A 16,883-nucleotide genomic window follows, 5' to 3' on the forward strand; every position below is an offset into this window, starting at 1 on the left:
AAATTTGAGTCACGGTCGGGGGGGTGGGGAGCGGAGGAGGCGGGCCGTGACCCTGAACGGGGTGGGCTCTAGGACCCGCCTCGGGCGCCCAGCAGGGGGACCCGGCGTGAGCCCGCGTGCCGCACGCACCGGCCCGACGGAGGGAGACGCCGCGCCGCAGCCTCAGCCGCGCGCCGCGGCCGCTGGGTGCCCCCGGGACGGTCGCGCTCGCGCAGCGACCCTCGCGCCTCCACCGCCGCGGCCGCCGGCCGCCCCGGCTCCGCACGCGATGCCCCGGGCGCCGCTCCTGCGGCTGCTGCTGCTGCTGGCGGTCTCCGCGGTGGCGGCGGGGGCCGGCGAGCCCGGGCCGGCGCTGGCCCTCCCCACGGGGGACGCCACCCTGGCCGTCGTCTTCGATGTCACCGGCTCCATGTGGGACGACCTGATGCAGGTGCTCGACGGCGCCTCACGCATCCTGGAGAGCAGCCTGAGCCGCCGCAGCCAGGCCATCGCCAACTACGCGCTGGTGCCCTTCCACGACCCAGGTAGCGCCCCCGCGGACCCCCTTCGCGCCGCGGGCGCCCGGTCGTGGGCGCTCACCCATCCCCCCACCCCCTGCCGCCGGCCGTCGCGCCCTGGGCGCACCTGGAGGGCCGCACGCTGCTCCGCGGCCGGGCGGGGGCGCCCTCTCCGCACATGCGCGCTGGCGGACCCCGCGCCTGGGGCGGCCTCCCCTTGCCTGCCCCCGGGAACCTGCTGGCTCCCTGCCCCGCGCCTCCCGGGTTGCGGGGTTGCGGACCCAGGCCTAGTGACCGAGAGCCAGCCTCTTGGCTGTGGGTCTTAAGCAGGTGACCTCACCTTCCTGAGCCTCGCTTGCCTTAGTAGCGAAACGGGGTGGGAACTGTCCCCAACCCTCGCTGAGCCGTTGATCACGACGCATTCGTGCCCAGGGCCTGGCACGCGACGAGCCTTTGCGCGGTTTGCGTTTGACTTCCTTGTTCCTTTCTTAGACTTTGCAAGGGCTTCGGAGGCCAAAAGGGCCCCCAGAGGCAGGCAAACAAACCCACCCCTGCCTCGGTTTGGCGCTCGGTTTTCCCTAGGAAAACGGCAGCTCCTCCGGGGGGCCTCCACCTGCCCGATTCTCACGCCCCCCTGCGCGCCGCGCTGTGTCCCCTGCAGCCACCTAACTTTCAGCTCAGCGTTAGGGGCACGGCCTTGAAAGGGTCCCTGGGAGACCCCACGGTGGGGAGGTTGGGGAAACCGCTGCGGTGTCTGTGCAGAGCTCTAACCTGAGCAGTGGGACCGCTTTTTCGCCAACATTTTTTTGGATGAGAAATTTCAGATTTACATCAGAATGGGGAGGGGGGAGGGCGGAGGGCATCGAACACCTATCTGCACCCCCCCCCCATCCTATGATTAATGTTTTACAGTTTTATCAGCTCTCTCCATCGAGCCACCTTTCCATCCAGAACGATAGCTTTATAAAGCCAAAAAAACACAATAAAAATGGCAGATTCCTTGCAAAATTGGACTACAACGTGCCTTGGGCTGAGAAAATACGCAATGGCCCAAGGCTGTATGAGATAGGAAGCCTTTTGTTGTTGTTGTTGTTGAAGGATTTGCCTTTATTAATTACCACAGCATCACAGATTTGCAAAATGGGCAACAGTGGGTGTGATATAATCCCCACGCAGCCCTCAGGCTCTGCTTCCACGAGTTCTGGGTTCTGCGGAGCTCTGCTGCTCAAAACCCAGAGGCCAGGGGGTCTAGAAAAATATTTCTGGGAGCATTAAAAGGATAGCTCCCACCTCCGGGTGGCGGGCAGTTGTGAAGCCATGGGGTATGGGGTGTCCTGGGGTTTCAGCTCAGACCCAAGTCACCCTCTGTCCAACCCCCCCCCCCCTCCCTTTCTGGATCATTCTCGGGCTTCCAGAAGCCATCGCCTGGAAAGAGCTGAGAGATCATCCAATCTACCCCTTTTTCTTAAAAGTGAGAAACTGAGTCTCAGGACACGGATGGGGCTTACCCAAAACCACCTGCTAGGATGATGTAATTTCGGATTCATGACCCACATTTGTCTCTAAAATGCTTGGTCGCATCGCAGGGCAGGATAGGAGCCTGCTGGAGCCAGACATAGCGTCCCGGGGTCCAGGCTGGGGCTCCTGAGGGCTGTTCTCCCTGCCCCCCTGTAGCTGCAGGCTTCTGGAAGCTGCCAAATGATTACCACCCCCCAGCCTTTCCTCCCTTCCCTGGAAGCTGAGCAGCTGTGCGTGCGACTCTCCAACCTTCACTGAGTCCTCTATGAAACAAAAACCCCAATACCCCGCCCCGTCCCCCCAAACCACCCTCCCTACAGACACCCCCAGGTCTAGGCACCCCAGCATTTACTGAGCCCCTTCCGTGTGCCCAGCCTTTGTGTGGCCTCCAGTGTGAAGGGGGCAGGCATCCTGCTGGGGACAGGCCAGGATGGGTCAGCAAGGAAGGGCCCCGACCAAAGGCTCTCTGCGGAAGCAGCGTTGGAGCAGGGCTTGGACACGCATGAGCGTTCATCTGCTTTTGACCATGTGCCTGGCCCTTGCTGGGTGCTGGCCATGCAGCGGGGGTGGCGGTCTCCCTGAGTACGTGGAGGGGGGCTGCGTGGTGGCTGACATGTCCGGGCAGGTGTGTGTGGCAGCTGGGAGCGTAGGAGTGAAATGGGAAATGGGAAGGTGGGAAAGGCAAGACTGGTCCCGGCTCTGACTTGAGCACTGGGGGGTTTGGAGCACTTCGATTTCCTTGTATGGGCTGCGAGCGGCCACCGAGGGTTTCTGAGCAGGGATTAGACGGTGGTTTACGTTCAGCTGTCTTTTGAATCGGCCAGTGGAATTCTCTCTGGTGGAAGAGAAGCTTCAGAAACAGGGCTTTTAGCTGACTGTTCGGGCCCCCAAGGCCCCCATACATAGAGGGTCTTCTTAAAGGAGACCACCGCCCCCCCCCCCCCCCATCCTAAACCCAGAGGGCCAGTCTTTGTAGGGCGAATATCAGTGGTTCTGGACTACAAGTGTTTGGAGAGAAACCAGGACCTGTGCTTTGAAATATTCTTCAAGTTTTTTTTTTAAGTTTATTTATTTTGAGAGAGTGGGGGGAGGAGCAGAGAGAGAGAAAGAGAGAGAGAGAGAGAGAGAGAGAGAATCCCAAGCAGGCTCCACACCACCAGCACTGAGCCCGACTCAGGGCTTGAACCCACGAACCACAAGATCAGGACCTGAGCAGAAGTCAGACGGTTAACCGACGGAGCCACCCAGGCGCCCCCTTCTTAAAAAGTTTTTAAATGAAAGAAAGTGCTGTGTTCCCATCCTAGACACTTAGCGTTTTGGTAACGGTTTCATCTTGGCTGAAAATTTAGCTCGTTTTCAGGTTTTCGTTATTAGCGTGTTGCCAAAAACACCCCCGTGTGCAAATAAGTCTCTCTGTCTCTGATCGGCTTTTTTTGCAGGATTCGGTTTCTGGAAGCGGAATTCCTAGGCCGTTTTTAACACACCGAACGGGTGGGCAGCTCGTCAGATTGTTTTCCAAAACGTATCAGGAGTTGAAACTTGCACCAGGAGGCTTTGAGGGGCCAGTTTCAGAGCAACTACCCGCCAACGCTGGGAATTAAGATTAAACCGGTTTTTTTTTTCCTAATTCAAAAAGATGGAAAATACCTCCTTATTTTAATTTCTAGTGAGCTTCAGTACATTTTCAAGGGTTCACGAGATTTGTGTGTGTGTGTGTGTGTGTGTGTGTGTGTGTGTGTGTGTGTGAGTTTCTTCTTTGGCAAGTTGTTTGTGCCTTTACTTGTTTTTCTGTTGGGGTGTTGGTGGTTTCCTTATCAGTCACTGTGAGGACTTTATATTGATAATATTAACTGTTTTTTTGTTAAGTGGTTAGTATATTTCCTGATTGCCTTTTTTTTTTTAATTTTTTTTTCAACGTTTTTATTTATTTTTCGGACAGAGAGAGACAGAACATGAACGGGGGAGGGGCAGAGAGAGAGGGAGACACAGAATCAGAAACAGGCTCTAGGCTCTGAGCCATCAGCCCAGAGCCTGACGCGGGGCTCGAACTCCCGGACCGCGAGATCGTGACCTGGCTGAAGTCGGACGCTTAACCGACTGCGCCACCCAGGCGCCCCTGTTTGCCTTTTAATATTTGTGATTCCTGGTGTTCTGAGTTTTAAACACGTATGTCGCAAAATCGATTGACTTTTGCTCTTTGTAGTTTCTTTGCCTACGTGCTTAGAAAAAAATTTTCTTTTCTGTCACAAAGTCAGTTAGGTACATGTTCTAGATTGCTTTTCATTGGTTTTCTCCTTATATTTCAATCTTTAACCTGGAATTTTTTAAAAAGGTGGTGTAGGGGCACCTGGGTGGCGCAGTCGGTTAAGCGTCCGACTTCAGCCAGGTCACGATCTCGCGGTCCGGGAGTTCGAGCCCCGCGTCAGGCTCTGGGCTGATGGCTCGGAGCCTGGAGCCTGCTTCGGGTTCTGTGTCTCCTTCTCTCTCTGCTCCCCCACCCCCTGTGCTCTGTCTGTCTCTCTCCCTCTCTCAAAAGTAAATAAACATTAAAAAGAAAAACCCTTTTTTTTCCCCCTGCTTTACTGAGATCCAAGGGACACATAGTGTTGGGTTAGCATCAGGCAATGCGACCTGTTGATTTGATGCGTGTGTATATTGCAAAACAATTACCACCATAGCGATAGCTAACACCTCCGGTCACGTCCGTAATTATCATTTCTTTTTTGTGGTGAGAACATTTAATATATGCTCTTTGGCCACGTTCAAGTATATGATACAGTATTAGCTCTAATCACCATGTTGTACGTTAGAACTCCAGAACTCATTTACCTTCTTCTTCTTTTTTTTTTTTTTTTTTTAATGCTTATTTATTTATTTTTCAGAGGGGGGAGAAAGAGTGAGCGGGCGTGAGCAGGGGAGGGGCAGAGAAGGAGAGAGAGAGAGTCTGAAGCAGGCTCCACGCTGACAGCCGCGAGCCGGACTCGGGGCTCGAACTCACAAACCACGAGATCATGACCTGAGCTGAAGTCAGACGCTTAACCGACTGAGACACCCAGGTGCCCCTCTACTCTCTGTTGTGGAGTTTGGCTTTTTCAGATCCCCCATGTCAGGGAGATCATACAGCATTTATCTTTCCTGGTCTGACTTATTTCACTTAGCATAATGCCCTCAAGGCCCATCCATGCTATGGCAAAGGGCAGAATTTCCTTTCTCATGGCCGGATAATATTCCATTACGTATACCACATCGTCTTTATCCATTCATCCGTTGATGGTTAAAAAAAAAATTTCAGGGGCACCTGGCTGGGCTCAGTCCACGGAGCATGTGATTCTTGATCTCGGGGTTGAGAGTTTGAGCCCTACAGTGGGTGTAGAGATAATTTAAAAAAGTTAAAAAAAATCTTAATTTTTTAAGTTAAACTTAATGTGAATATAGTTTCGTTTTATTTTCTTATTTTTAGCACAGTTTTATTTCAGATTTACAGAGTTCTTACGAAGATAGTACAGAAGTTCCCGTATGCCCAACTCCTTGTTCCTATTATAATATCTTACGTTACTGCGGTACATTTATCATAATCAACCAACCAAGATTGATGTATTATTATTTTAATTTTTTAAAAAATATATATTTTTGAGAGAGAGAGAGACAGAGCATGATTGGGGGAGGGGCAGAGAGAGAGGGGGAGACACAGAATCCGAAACAGGCTCCGGGCTCTGAGCTGTCAGCACGGAGCCCGACACGGGGCTCGAACTCATGAACCGAGCCACCCAGGCGCCCCGACTGACGTGTTGTTATTAACCAAAGTCCGTTCTTTATTCACAGTTCCTCAGTTTTCCCTTCATGTCCTTTTTCTGAATCCCATCCCGGATCCCACATTATATATTCGGTTGCCATGTCCCCTTAGGCTCCTTTGGCTGTGAGAGTCTCTCAGGCTTTGTTTTTGATGACCTTGACGGTTTTGATGAGGATCACTCGGACGTTTTGTCCCTCGGTCGCGATTTGTTTGGTGTTTTTCTCCGGTTAGAGCGGGTGGTGGGAGGGAGAGCACACGTGCAATGCCGTCCAGCCACGGGTGCACGCTGTCGATACGACGTATCACTGTTGATGTTGACCTTGGTCCCACGGCTGAGGCGTCCGTGGTCTCTGCTGCGAAGTGACTCTTTCCTTTCTCCCTTTCCGTACTGTCCTCTTTGGAAGAAAAGTCCCTAGGGGCAACCCACACAGAAGAAATGGGACATTGTGCGCCACCTTATTAGGGGTGGAGAATCTGCATAAATTATTTGGAATTCTTCTGGATCGGAGCCTTGTCCCTTCTTCCCCCTTTATTCGCTCAGCCAATCCTTTACATAGCTTGCATTTATTATATATTTTTTTCGGACACCGGGTTGTAATCCAGTGGTGCTTTATTTTTGTAGCTCTGTTTTTCTTTTTTTTTCTTTTAAATTTTTTTTCAATGTTTTTTATTTATTTTCGGGACAGAGAGAGACAGAGCATGAACGGGGGAGGGGCAGAGAGAGAGGGAGACACAGAATCGGAAACAGGATCCAGGCTCCGAGCCATCAGCCCAGAGCCCGACGCGGGGCTCGAACTCCCGGACCGCGAGATCGTGACCTGGCTGAAGTCGGACGCTTCACCGACTGTGCCACCCAGGCGCCCCTGTAGCTCTGTTTTTCCAGCTTTGGTCATTGGAAGCTCTTTTGTTGGCTCTTGGGTGTGTGTGCAAGTGTGTGTGTGTGTGTGTGTGTGTGTGTGTGTGTGTGTTTGAGCACTATTCTTACTTTCTGGCACTACAGACATTCAAGACCCATCTTCTGTATTTCCTGCCCCAATCCTGGATGTAACAATGTATCCAAGAGCCCCTGGCTCCTTTTATTGAAAAATGGTGTCAGAAAATAGGATCTGGGTGCTAGGGGTGCTGGGGCGTCACTGTTTCTAGATCATTAGCTGACAGAGCAAAGAAATAGGTGCTGTATAGTAACCTGCGTGTATACCTGTAGCTGTGAGTATTTACCTGTGTCTACACTGAGCCGTGCGTGACTTCGTACCGATGCCTCCAACTCTGATTTTGTTACCACGTGGATCATTCCAGCCTCCTCCCCTTGCCGATCTATGAGCCCCGACCCCCACAGGGACAAACCCGGCTCCCAGCCCTGCCCCCCCCCCCCCCCCCCGCAGCCACCTTGCGTTTATTTAACTGTTATGGAACTATTTATGGAACTATTCAGTTGCACTGTACATAGAAGTGGTGGGAGCGTTGTTACTTTGCACCCCACGGGAGACAACCCTGTTAACCAGAGGACAGTTCTTTGGCCTTTAGTCTTACAGACTTATTTCCAGAGCGATTTAGGTCAGTCCCTGATCTGTAATCTTTTTATTCATCTGCTTCCTTTTCAAAATACTCTTGAACATTTATTCTATTACATTTTTTTTTTTTTAGTGTTGATTTATTTTTGAGAGAGAGAGAGAGAGAGAGAGAGAGAGACAGAGCATGAGCAGGGGAGGGGCAGAGAGACAGGGAGACACAGAATCCGAAGCAGGCTCCGGGCTCCGAGCTGTCAGCACAGAGCCTGACGTGGGGCTCGAACTCAGGAACCGTGAGATCATGATCTAGGCTGAAGTCGGTCGCTTAACCAACCAAGCCACCCGGGTGCCCCGAACATTTATTCTTTCAGATGGCAAAACAGAAGAACCGAGTCCACTTCCAAAAAAAAAAACAAAAAAACATTCCTGTTGTGATTTTGCTTGGAATTGTGTGAAATGTTGATTTGGGGAAAATTGTCATTAAATTAAAATCGTCATTGAAAAGTTCGGTTGTTTCCATCTAGGATGCATGCCTCTTCCTTTGTTCACATATTTATTTCCTTTCGTAAGGAGTTATAGTTTTTTTTTCTCCCTTATACGTTCCACCCATTTCTTTTAAAGATCATTTCTAAGTATTTTGTTTTTTGTTACTATTTTGACTAGGAATTTTTTTTCCATTACATTTTTTGCAAATGAGTATTGCTGGTATGTTGGAAAGCAATTCATTTTCATATATTCTGTTTCCAACGTTCTTGCTGAAGTTGTTTTATTTTTTTTAACTAGTTCTAATTTTTTGGGTAATGGCTCAAGTTTCCATTGCCTATCGAAATTATAATATTGTCTTGCTTTTCCCATCAAATATTTCACTGATTTGAAATGCCTTTTGTTCTTTCTCAGCCAGAACTTTCAAAAAAATTTTTATGTTTATTTTTGAGAGAGAGAGAGAGAGAGAGAGAGAAACAGAGTACGAGCAGGGGAGGGGCAAAGAGAGGGGCAGGGAGAGGGGAAGACACAGAATCTGAAGCAGGCTCCAGGCTCGGAGCTGTCAGCACAGAGCCTGATACAGGGCTCGAACCCACGAACCGTGAGATCATGACCTGGGCCGAAGTCGGACGCTTAACGGACTGAGCCACCCAGGCGCCCCCAGAACTTTCAGAACAACGCTAAATACACAAACAACGGCCGTGGTCATTCTCGCCTTGCCTCTGATTGTGCACTGCGATGTGACGTTGGCTCTCGGTTTGAGGTTTTCCTCATCAGGTGAACGAGGATGATGCTTTCATTCCTAATTTACTAAGGGTAAAAAAAAAACCACCCCAAAACACAAAACCCCAAACAGGGATGGGCGCTGAATTTTAGCCAGTGACTTTCTGGCTGTTTGAGGTATTTGTAAGCTCTTTTTCCTGTTGACCTATTGATATGGTTCCTTCGTCTCTAACTGCTTCCACGTTCCTTCCAGAAGCCCTGCTCAGTTGTGGATTATTCTTTCGTATACAGCTGGATTCCATCTGCCAGTGTCTCGTTGGGGAGTTTTGCATTCTGTTTCAGCTCAGATCAGTAAGTGACATTCTTTCTTTGTGCCCTCTGTCAAGTGTTGGCATCAGGGCTTAGCTCTTTTGTTTATTTAAAAGCAATTTTAGGGGCGCCTGGGTGGCGCAGTCGGTTAAGCGTCCGACTTCAGCCAGGTCACGATCTCGCGGTCCGTGAGTTCGAGCCCCGCGTCAGGCTCAGGGCTGATGGCTCAGAGCCTGGAGCCTGTTTCGGATTCTGTGTCTCCCTCTCTCTCTGCCCCTCCCCCGTTCATGCTCTGTCTCTCTCTGTCCCCCAAAAAATAAATAAACGTTGAAAAAAAAATTTAAAAGCAATTTTAATGTTTATTTTTGAGAGAGAGAGAGAGACAGAGACAGAGCGTGAGCAGGGGAGGGGCAGAGAGAGAGGGAGACACAGACTCCGAAGCAGGCTCCGGGCTCCGAGCTGTCCGCACAGAGCCCGAGGCGGGGCTGGAACTCATGAACCGCGAGATCACGACCCGAGCTGAAGTCGAACTCTTCACCGAGTGAGCCACCCGGGTGCCCCTTGTCTTTTTTTTTTTTTTTAAAGTAAGCTCTACACATGGCCCAGGGCTCAAACTCACAACCCCAAGTTCAAGAGTTGCATACTCCATGGACTAAACCACCCAGGTGCCTCTATTTATTTATTTATTTATTTATTGTAAAAATTTTTTATTAAAGTTTTTATTTATTTTTGAGACAGAGAGAGAGCATGAGCAGGGGAGGGGCAGAGTGAGAGGGAGACACAGAATCTGAAGCAGGCTCCAGGCTCCGAGCTGTTCGCACAGAGCCTGACGCGGGGCTCGAACTCACAGACTGTGAGATCGTGACCTGAGCTGAAGTCGGACGCCCAACCGACTGAGCCACCCGGGCGCCCCTCTATTTATTTATTTTTAAGATTAATTTTTTTAAGTCAGCTCCACGGGCCCAGTGTGGAGCCTAACACAGGGCTTGAACTCACGACCCTGAAATCAAGACCTGAGCTGATGGGGCACCTGGGTGCCTCGGTTAAGCGTCCGACTCTTGATTTCAGCTCAGGTCACAATCTCACAGTTTGTGAGTGTGAGCCCTACATCGGGCTCTGCACTGACCGCGGATCCTGCTTGGGATTCTTCCTCTCTCTCTGCCCCTCCCCTGCCTCTGTCCTCTCTGTCTCTCAAAATAAATAAAAACTTAAAAAAAAAAAAAAAAAAAACCTGAGCTGAGATCAAGAGTCAGATGCTCAAACGATTCCGAACTGTACAACCTGTGTGAAGCTCTCCTCTCAGTGTATTTCTTATTTCTATGTGGAATCTCGTATCTTGCAGTGTCTTGTAAATAAATATTAAATTCCACCCTTTTCTTTTTTTTTAATTTTTAAATTTTGTTTTTGAGAGACAGACAGACAGAGCATGAACAGGGGAAGGGCAGAGAGAGAGGGAGACACCGAATCTGAAGCAGGCTCCAGGCTCTGAACTGTCGGCACAGAGCCCGATGTGGGGCTGGAACTCACCAACTGCGAGATCATGACCTGAGCTGATTACCCGATTAACCGGTTAACCGACTGAGCCACCCAGGCACCCCAGGGCTTAGCTCTTTTAGTTAATAACTATAATTATTAAGTTTTCTCCCCAAATTGCAAATTAAAAAAAAAAATTATTCATTTATTTTTTGTGGCCACCTCTACATCCAGCGGGGGACTTGAACTTAACAACCCCGAGATCCAGAGTCACATGCTCTGCTAACTGAGCCCGACAGGCCCCGAATTGTAAAATTAATACACGGTTGTAAAATATTGTGATAATACTGCTCTCAGGGGATACAAAGACTTGGAATAATTTTGCATCCCTCCAGACCATGTGTGCATGTAATTCACTCCTACACATAGATGCGCTTGATTTTTTTATGACACAAAAAATGGGATCATACGATGCATAGTGTTCTGCACGTTGCTTTTCTCCCCCATGCAACACCCCAGCGATCTCTTTCCACGTCAGGAAATATAAATCCACCTCATTGATTTTAACGACTCCAAAAGATGCGACAGAAGGGATCTTCATTTATCTGGGTCCTATCTTGATTTATCCAGCCGCGCCCATATTGTGGGAACTAGATGGCTTCCAGCTCCTTTCCCACAAACACTCACGCGTTTGCAAACATATCCGAACGATAGATCCCAGGCACGCCGTTGCTCTGTGAGGGCACGTGAGCGTTTTCAGTTTTGGTAACGATGGCGAGATTGTCCTCCAGAAATGCTGTACTGCCCCGCCCTCCTGGCACAGTATGAGACTGGGTTTTTCCCACACACCTCGCCGGCATCGGGGGACATCATTCTTCCCTGGTTTGCTAATTTGCCGGGTGTGAAATGGTGTCCTGTCTTAACTTGCATATGTTGGATCGTTGGTGGGTTCCAGCATCTTCTCCGGGTCACCAGGCGCACCGTCAGCTTTCCTCAGGGAGGAGGGGGTGTCAGCCTCCTGTCACCTCGGAGTGCCTTGCTGTTAACCAGCCTCATGAAATAGATCTGATTGGTTCTTGCACTGAGGGGACGGTCCACCACCCCTGGCCGCCCTCCCCCCTCCCCTCCGTGCGTGCTTCTCACCTTGGAGGCTGGGGGCTCTGAGCTGCCTGCGAGCTGTGAGCTGGGTTAGGCACGTCCCCAAGGAGAAGTGGCAAGTTAAGGATGCGGTGGGTCTGAGGGCAGGAGGCTGCCTGAAGGGGCTGGGCTGATGCATTAGGCTGGTCCCCAGGGATCCCTGACAGACCCCCCCCCCCCCATTGACTCGCTCAATAGGCAATTCTCGAAGGATGACCACGGGCCAGGTGGGGCTCCAGCTTGCCGTGGCCCACAGCAAAGGGCCACGTTCGTTAACCACAGTGTGGTCCCTGATACAGAGAGGCCTTAGCTGCTCTGAGAGGTGGGGATACGTGGATGATGTTTGAGCCGAGATAGAGAGGTGCTGGGTGGGTCGGGCAGAGCCCGTCCGGGCTGGGGAGGAGCACTGAAGGCTGAGGGGACAGCGGATATGATGGCTCTGAGGCTGCCAGGAATGTGGATGTGAACGTCTCCTTAAAGACAGCAGGGATTGGCCGATGCGGACACTCGGGGCAGAGCCCGACTCCATTGGGAGTTGGGGGCGAGGGGCCCTCCGTGCGGATCTGGACTCCTGGACACCAAGGAGGAGGTGGAGGAAGGTTCTGGGGCCATACTGGCTCTTTGGACAGTGCCACTTGCCCAGCCGTTTCCTGCCCCCACCGTGTCTGTCCTTTGCGGGCGTTTTCAAGGGAGTCGCGTTCACCCAGCCCTGGGCTCAGGAATTGTGGGGAGCCTAGCAGGCTAGACTTCACTTTCCCCAGCCCCTGCCTGGTAGAAATGGGAAGTCGGTGTCCCCGAGAGGGGATGAAATTGTGCCCGCGATGGTGGCAGACTGTGGGACCCTACCCCGGGGTCACTGCAGCTGGAGGAGGAGGTGGGTGTGAATCCAGAATTGGCCCCAGGACTCCCGCCCTGCTTTTAAGGGGGAGGGGGGAGGGGCAGGCCCCAGGAAGAGTCCTTGACATGAGGTCGTTCGGAGGCCGGACCGGCAGTGCCTGGCTGGAGCCCGGACCGACGTCACGGGGGCACAGGATTCTGGGTAAAGGGTTGGAGCATCACCTGGGTGTGATCCTGTGCGTGATCCTCTCGTGTCCCAGGGGCTCCACACCCTCCTCTGGTCAGGGTGGAAAAAAATCCGCCTGAGGAGAGATGGTTCCAGGCCAGGCTTCTGGGGCTCAGATGCTCAAGGGCGGCACGAGTGGAGCCAAGGTCACGGGTTTAATGATTTTTGCAGCCGGGCGGTCGTTGAGACCTTGAATGTGGGGCTGGATGGACCCACTTTGAATCCCACCTCTACTGCTTGGGTGGTGGGGGGGGGGTCACCTCACCTCCCTGGGCCTCAAATTCTCATCTGTGAAATGGGGACAATAAACAGTTGCCTTCTCAGGGCAGAGAACGGCACCTGGTGCTTCGTACATATTAAAAGGGTGGTAACCGTCCCCATCATCATCGTCACCCTTGTTTTTGGAGGCAGCCCAGCCGGTGGCAGAGGGGGCCTTGGGGGCGAACAGGTGGGTCTGGACGTTGTGCCCTCCTCCAAATTCATGTCCTTCCTAGAACCTCGGGATGCGACCTTATTTGGACAGAGGATCATTGCAGGTGCGATGAGTCAGGATGGGGTCATACTGCAGTAGAGTGGGCCCTTATCCAACACGATCGATGCCCTCATAAGAAGGAGAGACGCAGGGACAGCACAGGGAGAAAGCCCTGTGACAACGGGGGCAGGGCCCGAGTGCTTTCCCAGCCAAGGAACGCCGAGGGTTGCTGGTGTTGCCTTCAGAGAGAGCACGGCCCTGCCGACACCCGGATTGTGGACTGCTGGCCTCAAGAACTGCAAGAAGGGAAGTAGTTCTGTTGTTAAAAGCTACTGAGTTTGTGGTGGTCTCTTACGGTGGCCCCAGGACACTAGCACAGACGTTAACTATCGCTTACCAGCTGTTTGACCTGCACTGAGGGCGTTGTCTCCTCTCTAAGTCTTGGTATCCTCCGTGGTTACAGGGAGATATTTATTACGAGAACTGAGCTCAAATTAGCAATATCATGCTAGCCAGGCCAGCATGCTAAGGGGTGGGGTGATGAGAGCTTTTTGTCCAGAGCCAGCCCTGCCTGGACAGGGTGAAGGAAGGAGATGGGGAGGCTCGCGAGACCCCTTTCAGTGGGTAAACTCATATGGGGACGTGTCAGGTGGCTTGGCCTCTCCTGCCCTGTCCTGGCACCTCAGTCTGTCCCGCTGGAAGATGGGTCTTGAAATGGTCATCCTGCTGAGAATACCCGGTCCTGGTGGGGTTTCAGGATGGATGAGGTGCAGCCGGGCCCAGGAATGACAGATGAAAGCTAGAGGCCAGCGTGAATTAACGACAAGAAGGCCTCTCTCTTTCTGCCTGCCGCTGCGGAAGGGAGGGTGGCGGGGAGACCAGGTGGCAAGGAGACCTCCAGCCCCCCAGCCCCTTCTTGGCATCTGGGAAGCCAGCACTGCCGTAGGGTGTTGGGACCTTCAGTAACACCCTGTGCCCGGAGCCGGTTTGGGGATTATCTCTTCAGTAAAAGGAAGAAATCCCAGATTTTGCGTGTGTGTGTGTGTGTGTGTGTGCGCGCTCTCCTGAGAGCGTTCTTGATTCAGATGTTGAGGCAGGCATTTAAAAAACTCTTGCCTTCTGGGGCGCCTGGGTGGCTCCGTCGGTTAAGCGTCCAACTTCGGCTCAGGTCATGATCTCACGGTCTGTGGGTTCGAGCCCCGCGTGGGGCTCTGTGCTCACAGCTCAGAGCCTGGAGCCTGCTTCCGAGTCTCTGTCTCCCTCTCTCTCTGCTCCTCCCCTGCTCATACTCTGTCTCTCTTTCTCTCAAAAATACGTATGGAAAATAAAACAAAACCTTTTGCCTTCCATCTTAGCCGGGGTCGTGCCCTCCGTCTTGAGAGCAATCAGGGACACTTTTGTCCGTCTGGCCAACCCTGTCTCAGTATGGCCAACTCCTCTGCATGCCCCAAATAACCACATTCGTTCCCTGCTTCATTTTGTATTTGTTTCCCTGGGAGACGGGCAGCCAGCGTGTTGTAGGGGGAGGGTCTGGGATTCGGCACATGTTCGCTGTGTGTTGATCGTATGCCTGGCCTTGTTCTGGGACACAGGTAATAAAGGTAAGTGAAACTTTGTTCCGACCTGGGGCTGCTCAAGCAATTTGGAGTTCACTGATGTGTTTATTCAGTTACTTATTTGAACCGGGTTTGTTGAGCGCTTACCGCTGAGCTCGGCTCGAGGCCTGCGGTGGAGAACAGAAGAAGGGGTCACCGTCCGTGGGGGAATATCCTGTCATTCTTGCACCAGATCTTCCCAGCTGACCTTGAAGGACTCCCATCTCCTCTCTGGACTTCAGTTTCTCCGTCTTTAAGAAGATGGGAGTTTTGGATCTCTTTATCGTCAGCCTCGTTAGGTTTGGCACATAGGTTTGTGGTCACATTGGTTTTATTTGTTTTTTTATTACAATTTTTTAAAATGTTTATTTATTTTTGAGAGAGAGGGTCAGAGCGTGAGCGGGGGAAGGACAGAGAGAGAGGGAGACCCAGAATCGGAAGCAGGCTCCAGGCTCCGAGCCATCAGCCCAGAGCCCGACGCGGGGCTCGAACTCACGGACCGCGAGATCGTGACCTGAGCTGAAGTTGGACGCTCAACCGACCGAGCCACCCAGGCACCCCCGGTCAAGTTGTTTGTTCCCAAGTCCGTTCTTGCTGGAGACGGGATGATGGAGGCTGTGGGAGGCAGGATAGATGGTTATTTCGGTAACCCACAGAACCTGTAAATCCATTATTTGACACAAGCAAGGGGGCCTCGCTCGTGTAGTCAAGGTAGGAATCTTGACATGGAGAGATTATCCCAGATTATCTAGGTGGCCTCACTGTACTCACGAGCCTCCTTGTAAGAGGGAGGCAGGAGATCAGGGTCACAGAAGGAGATGCCGCAGAGAAGCAGACGGGAGAGAGAGGGGCTTTGAAGATGTAGGAGGGGCCACAGTCCCGGGAACGCAGGCGGCCTCTAAAAGCTGGAAAAATCAAGGAAGCAAATTTTCCTTTAGAGCCTCCAGAAGGGACGTGGCCCTGCTGCTACCTTAACTTTAGCACTTCTGACCTCCAGAAATGATGTGTGTTGTTTTAAGACACTAAGTTTGTAGTGATTTATTAAAGCAGCAGTAGGAAACTAACACAGAGGCCAACCTGAAAATCCCTTCCAGGGCTTTCCAGTGAACTCGGACAAGCCTCCCTGGCTCCTGAAATTTTCCAAGTCTGTGTTAGCCACACGGTCCCTGGCACTCCTCATGCGCTGGCCCAGTGCTTGGGACGTAAGGAGAGGATGTCCCTGAGCATTGCTGAGGGGTGTGGGGGAATCAGGACGAATCTTCCAGAAGAATCTTCCTGTCTCCCAGAGCGCAGACTCTCCGAGAACAGCCTTGGTCGTGGAAGGCTAGACCTTAGATGGTAGTTCTGGCATCCTCCCCCCCTCCACCGTAGCCCCCCCCCCCCCACTTTGGGTTTCTCAATCCGGTAAAATTGTAAAAAATAAAATAAAATAAAAATAAAAAAGCTAAAAGGAAAGAAAAGCAGAAGGAGTTGACAGGGGTGACCAACCTTTGACCTTGCCAAGTAGAACCGTGAACAGAGTCAACTCCCCGAACAATCATTGTCCCTCAATGAGAGAGGGTGATCCTCAACCCCCCTCCCAAACCCCAGGGAGGAAGCGCATAGACGTTACAATAATGGGGAAGCCCTTCCAACTGCTGTTTCATTTATGATAACTCACGTCGCCAACTTTATTCTTATGTTGCCGCAAATGGAAGAGAAGGTGGTCAGCCTAGTGCTGGCCCAACGCTGGGGCTGTCGGGGCAGCTGCTGTCCCTAGACCACCATGGGGGTGGGCGGGGCCAGCCAGAGTCAGCCCTGGGCTCCCAGGGGCTGTTCCCCAGGTTGCAGGCAGTGAGCCGTCAGTGTGGATTCTTGAGCAGGGGCGATGTGAGGCAAACTGGGCGCAGGCCGGCCTCTCTGGCGTTGGCAGGTGGATGGATGAGCGGCTGGCACGCCTGGAGCTGGCGAGGACCGTTACGAGCTTCCTGAATTTGCTTCCAAAGTCTTTACAAATGGCCTTGCCTCTGACCCAGCAATCCTGCTTAGGGGAGCGAATGCCACGGAGACGGCCGAGCTGGTGCTTAAATGCCATGGATCCGAAGGTGTTCTTGATCACGCTGCTCTTTTTAACCATCGGAAACAAAGCCATGTGAGATTGGGCAAGTCCGCTCATGGTCATTTATGCAAAGGAAATACTTCAGAGTCATTAAAAAATGATTTTGGACTGAGCATTTGGCCTTCTGGAAGGTTGCTCAAAATACGTTGTTCAGTGAAAAGAATCAGGTTAAAAATAGTATGTTATTTATACTTTAGTAGAAATTCTGCCTGAA

At 51.9% G+C, this 16,883-nt stretch overlaps 1 protein-coding gene across 1 annotated transcript in view; it reads left to right on the forward strand.

Moving 5' to 3' along the window:
* Positions 1 to 228: 228 nt before the first annotated feature.
* The window catches only part of HMCN2 (hemicentin 2), a 144,976-nt gene continuing 128,321 nt past the window's right edge, over positions 229 to 16,883 (forward strand). Inside the window, exon 1 of the mRNA XM_043567001.1 lies at positions 229 to 524. Coding sequence (XP_043422936.1) covers positions 269 to 524 — 256 coding nt within the window. The 5' untranslated portion in view covers positions 229 to 268. The remainder of the gene's footprint in view (positions 525 to 16,883) is intronic.

This window comes from Prionailurus bengalensis, chromosome D4 (genome assembly GCF_016509475.1).
Source record: "Prionailurus bengalensis isolate Pbe53 chromosome D4, Fcat_Pben_1.1_paternal_pri, whole genome shotgun sequence".
NCBI lineage: Eukaryota > Metazoa > Chordata > Mammalia > Carnivora > Felidae > Prionailurus > Prionailurus bengalensis.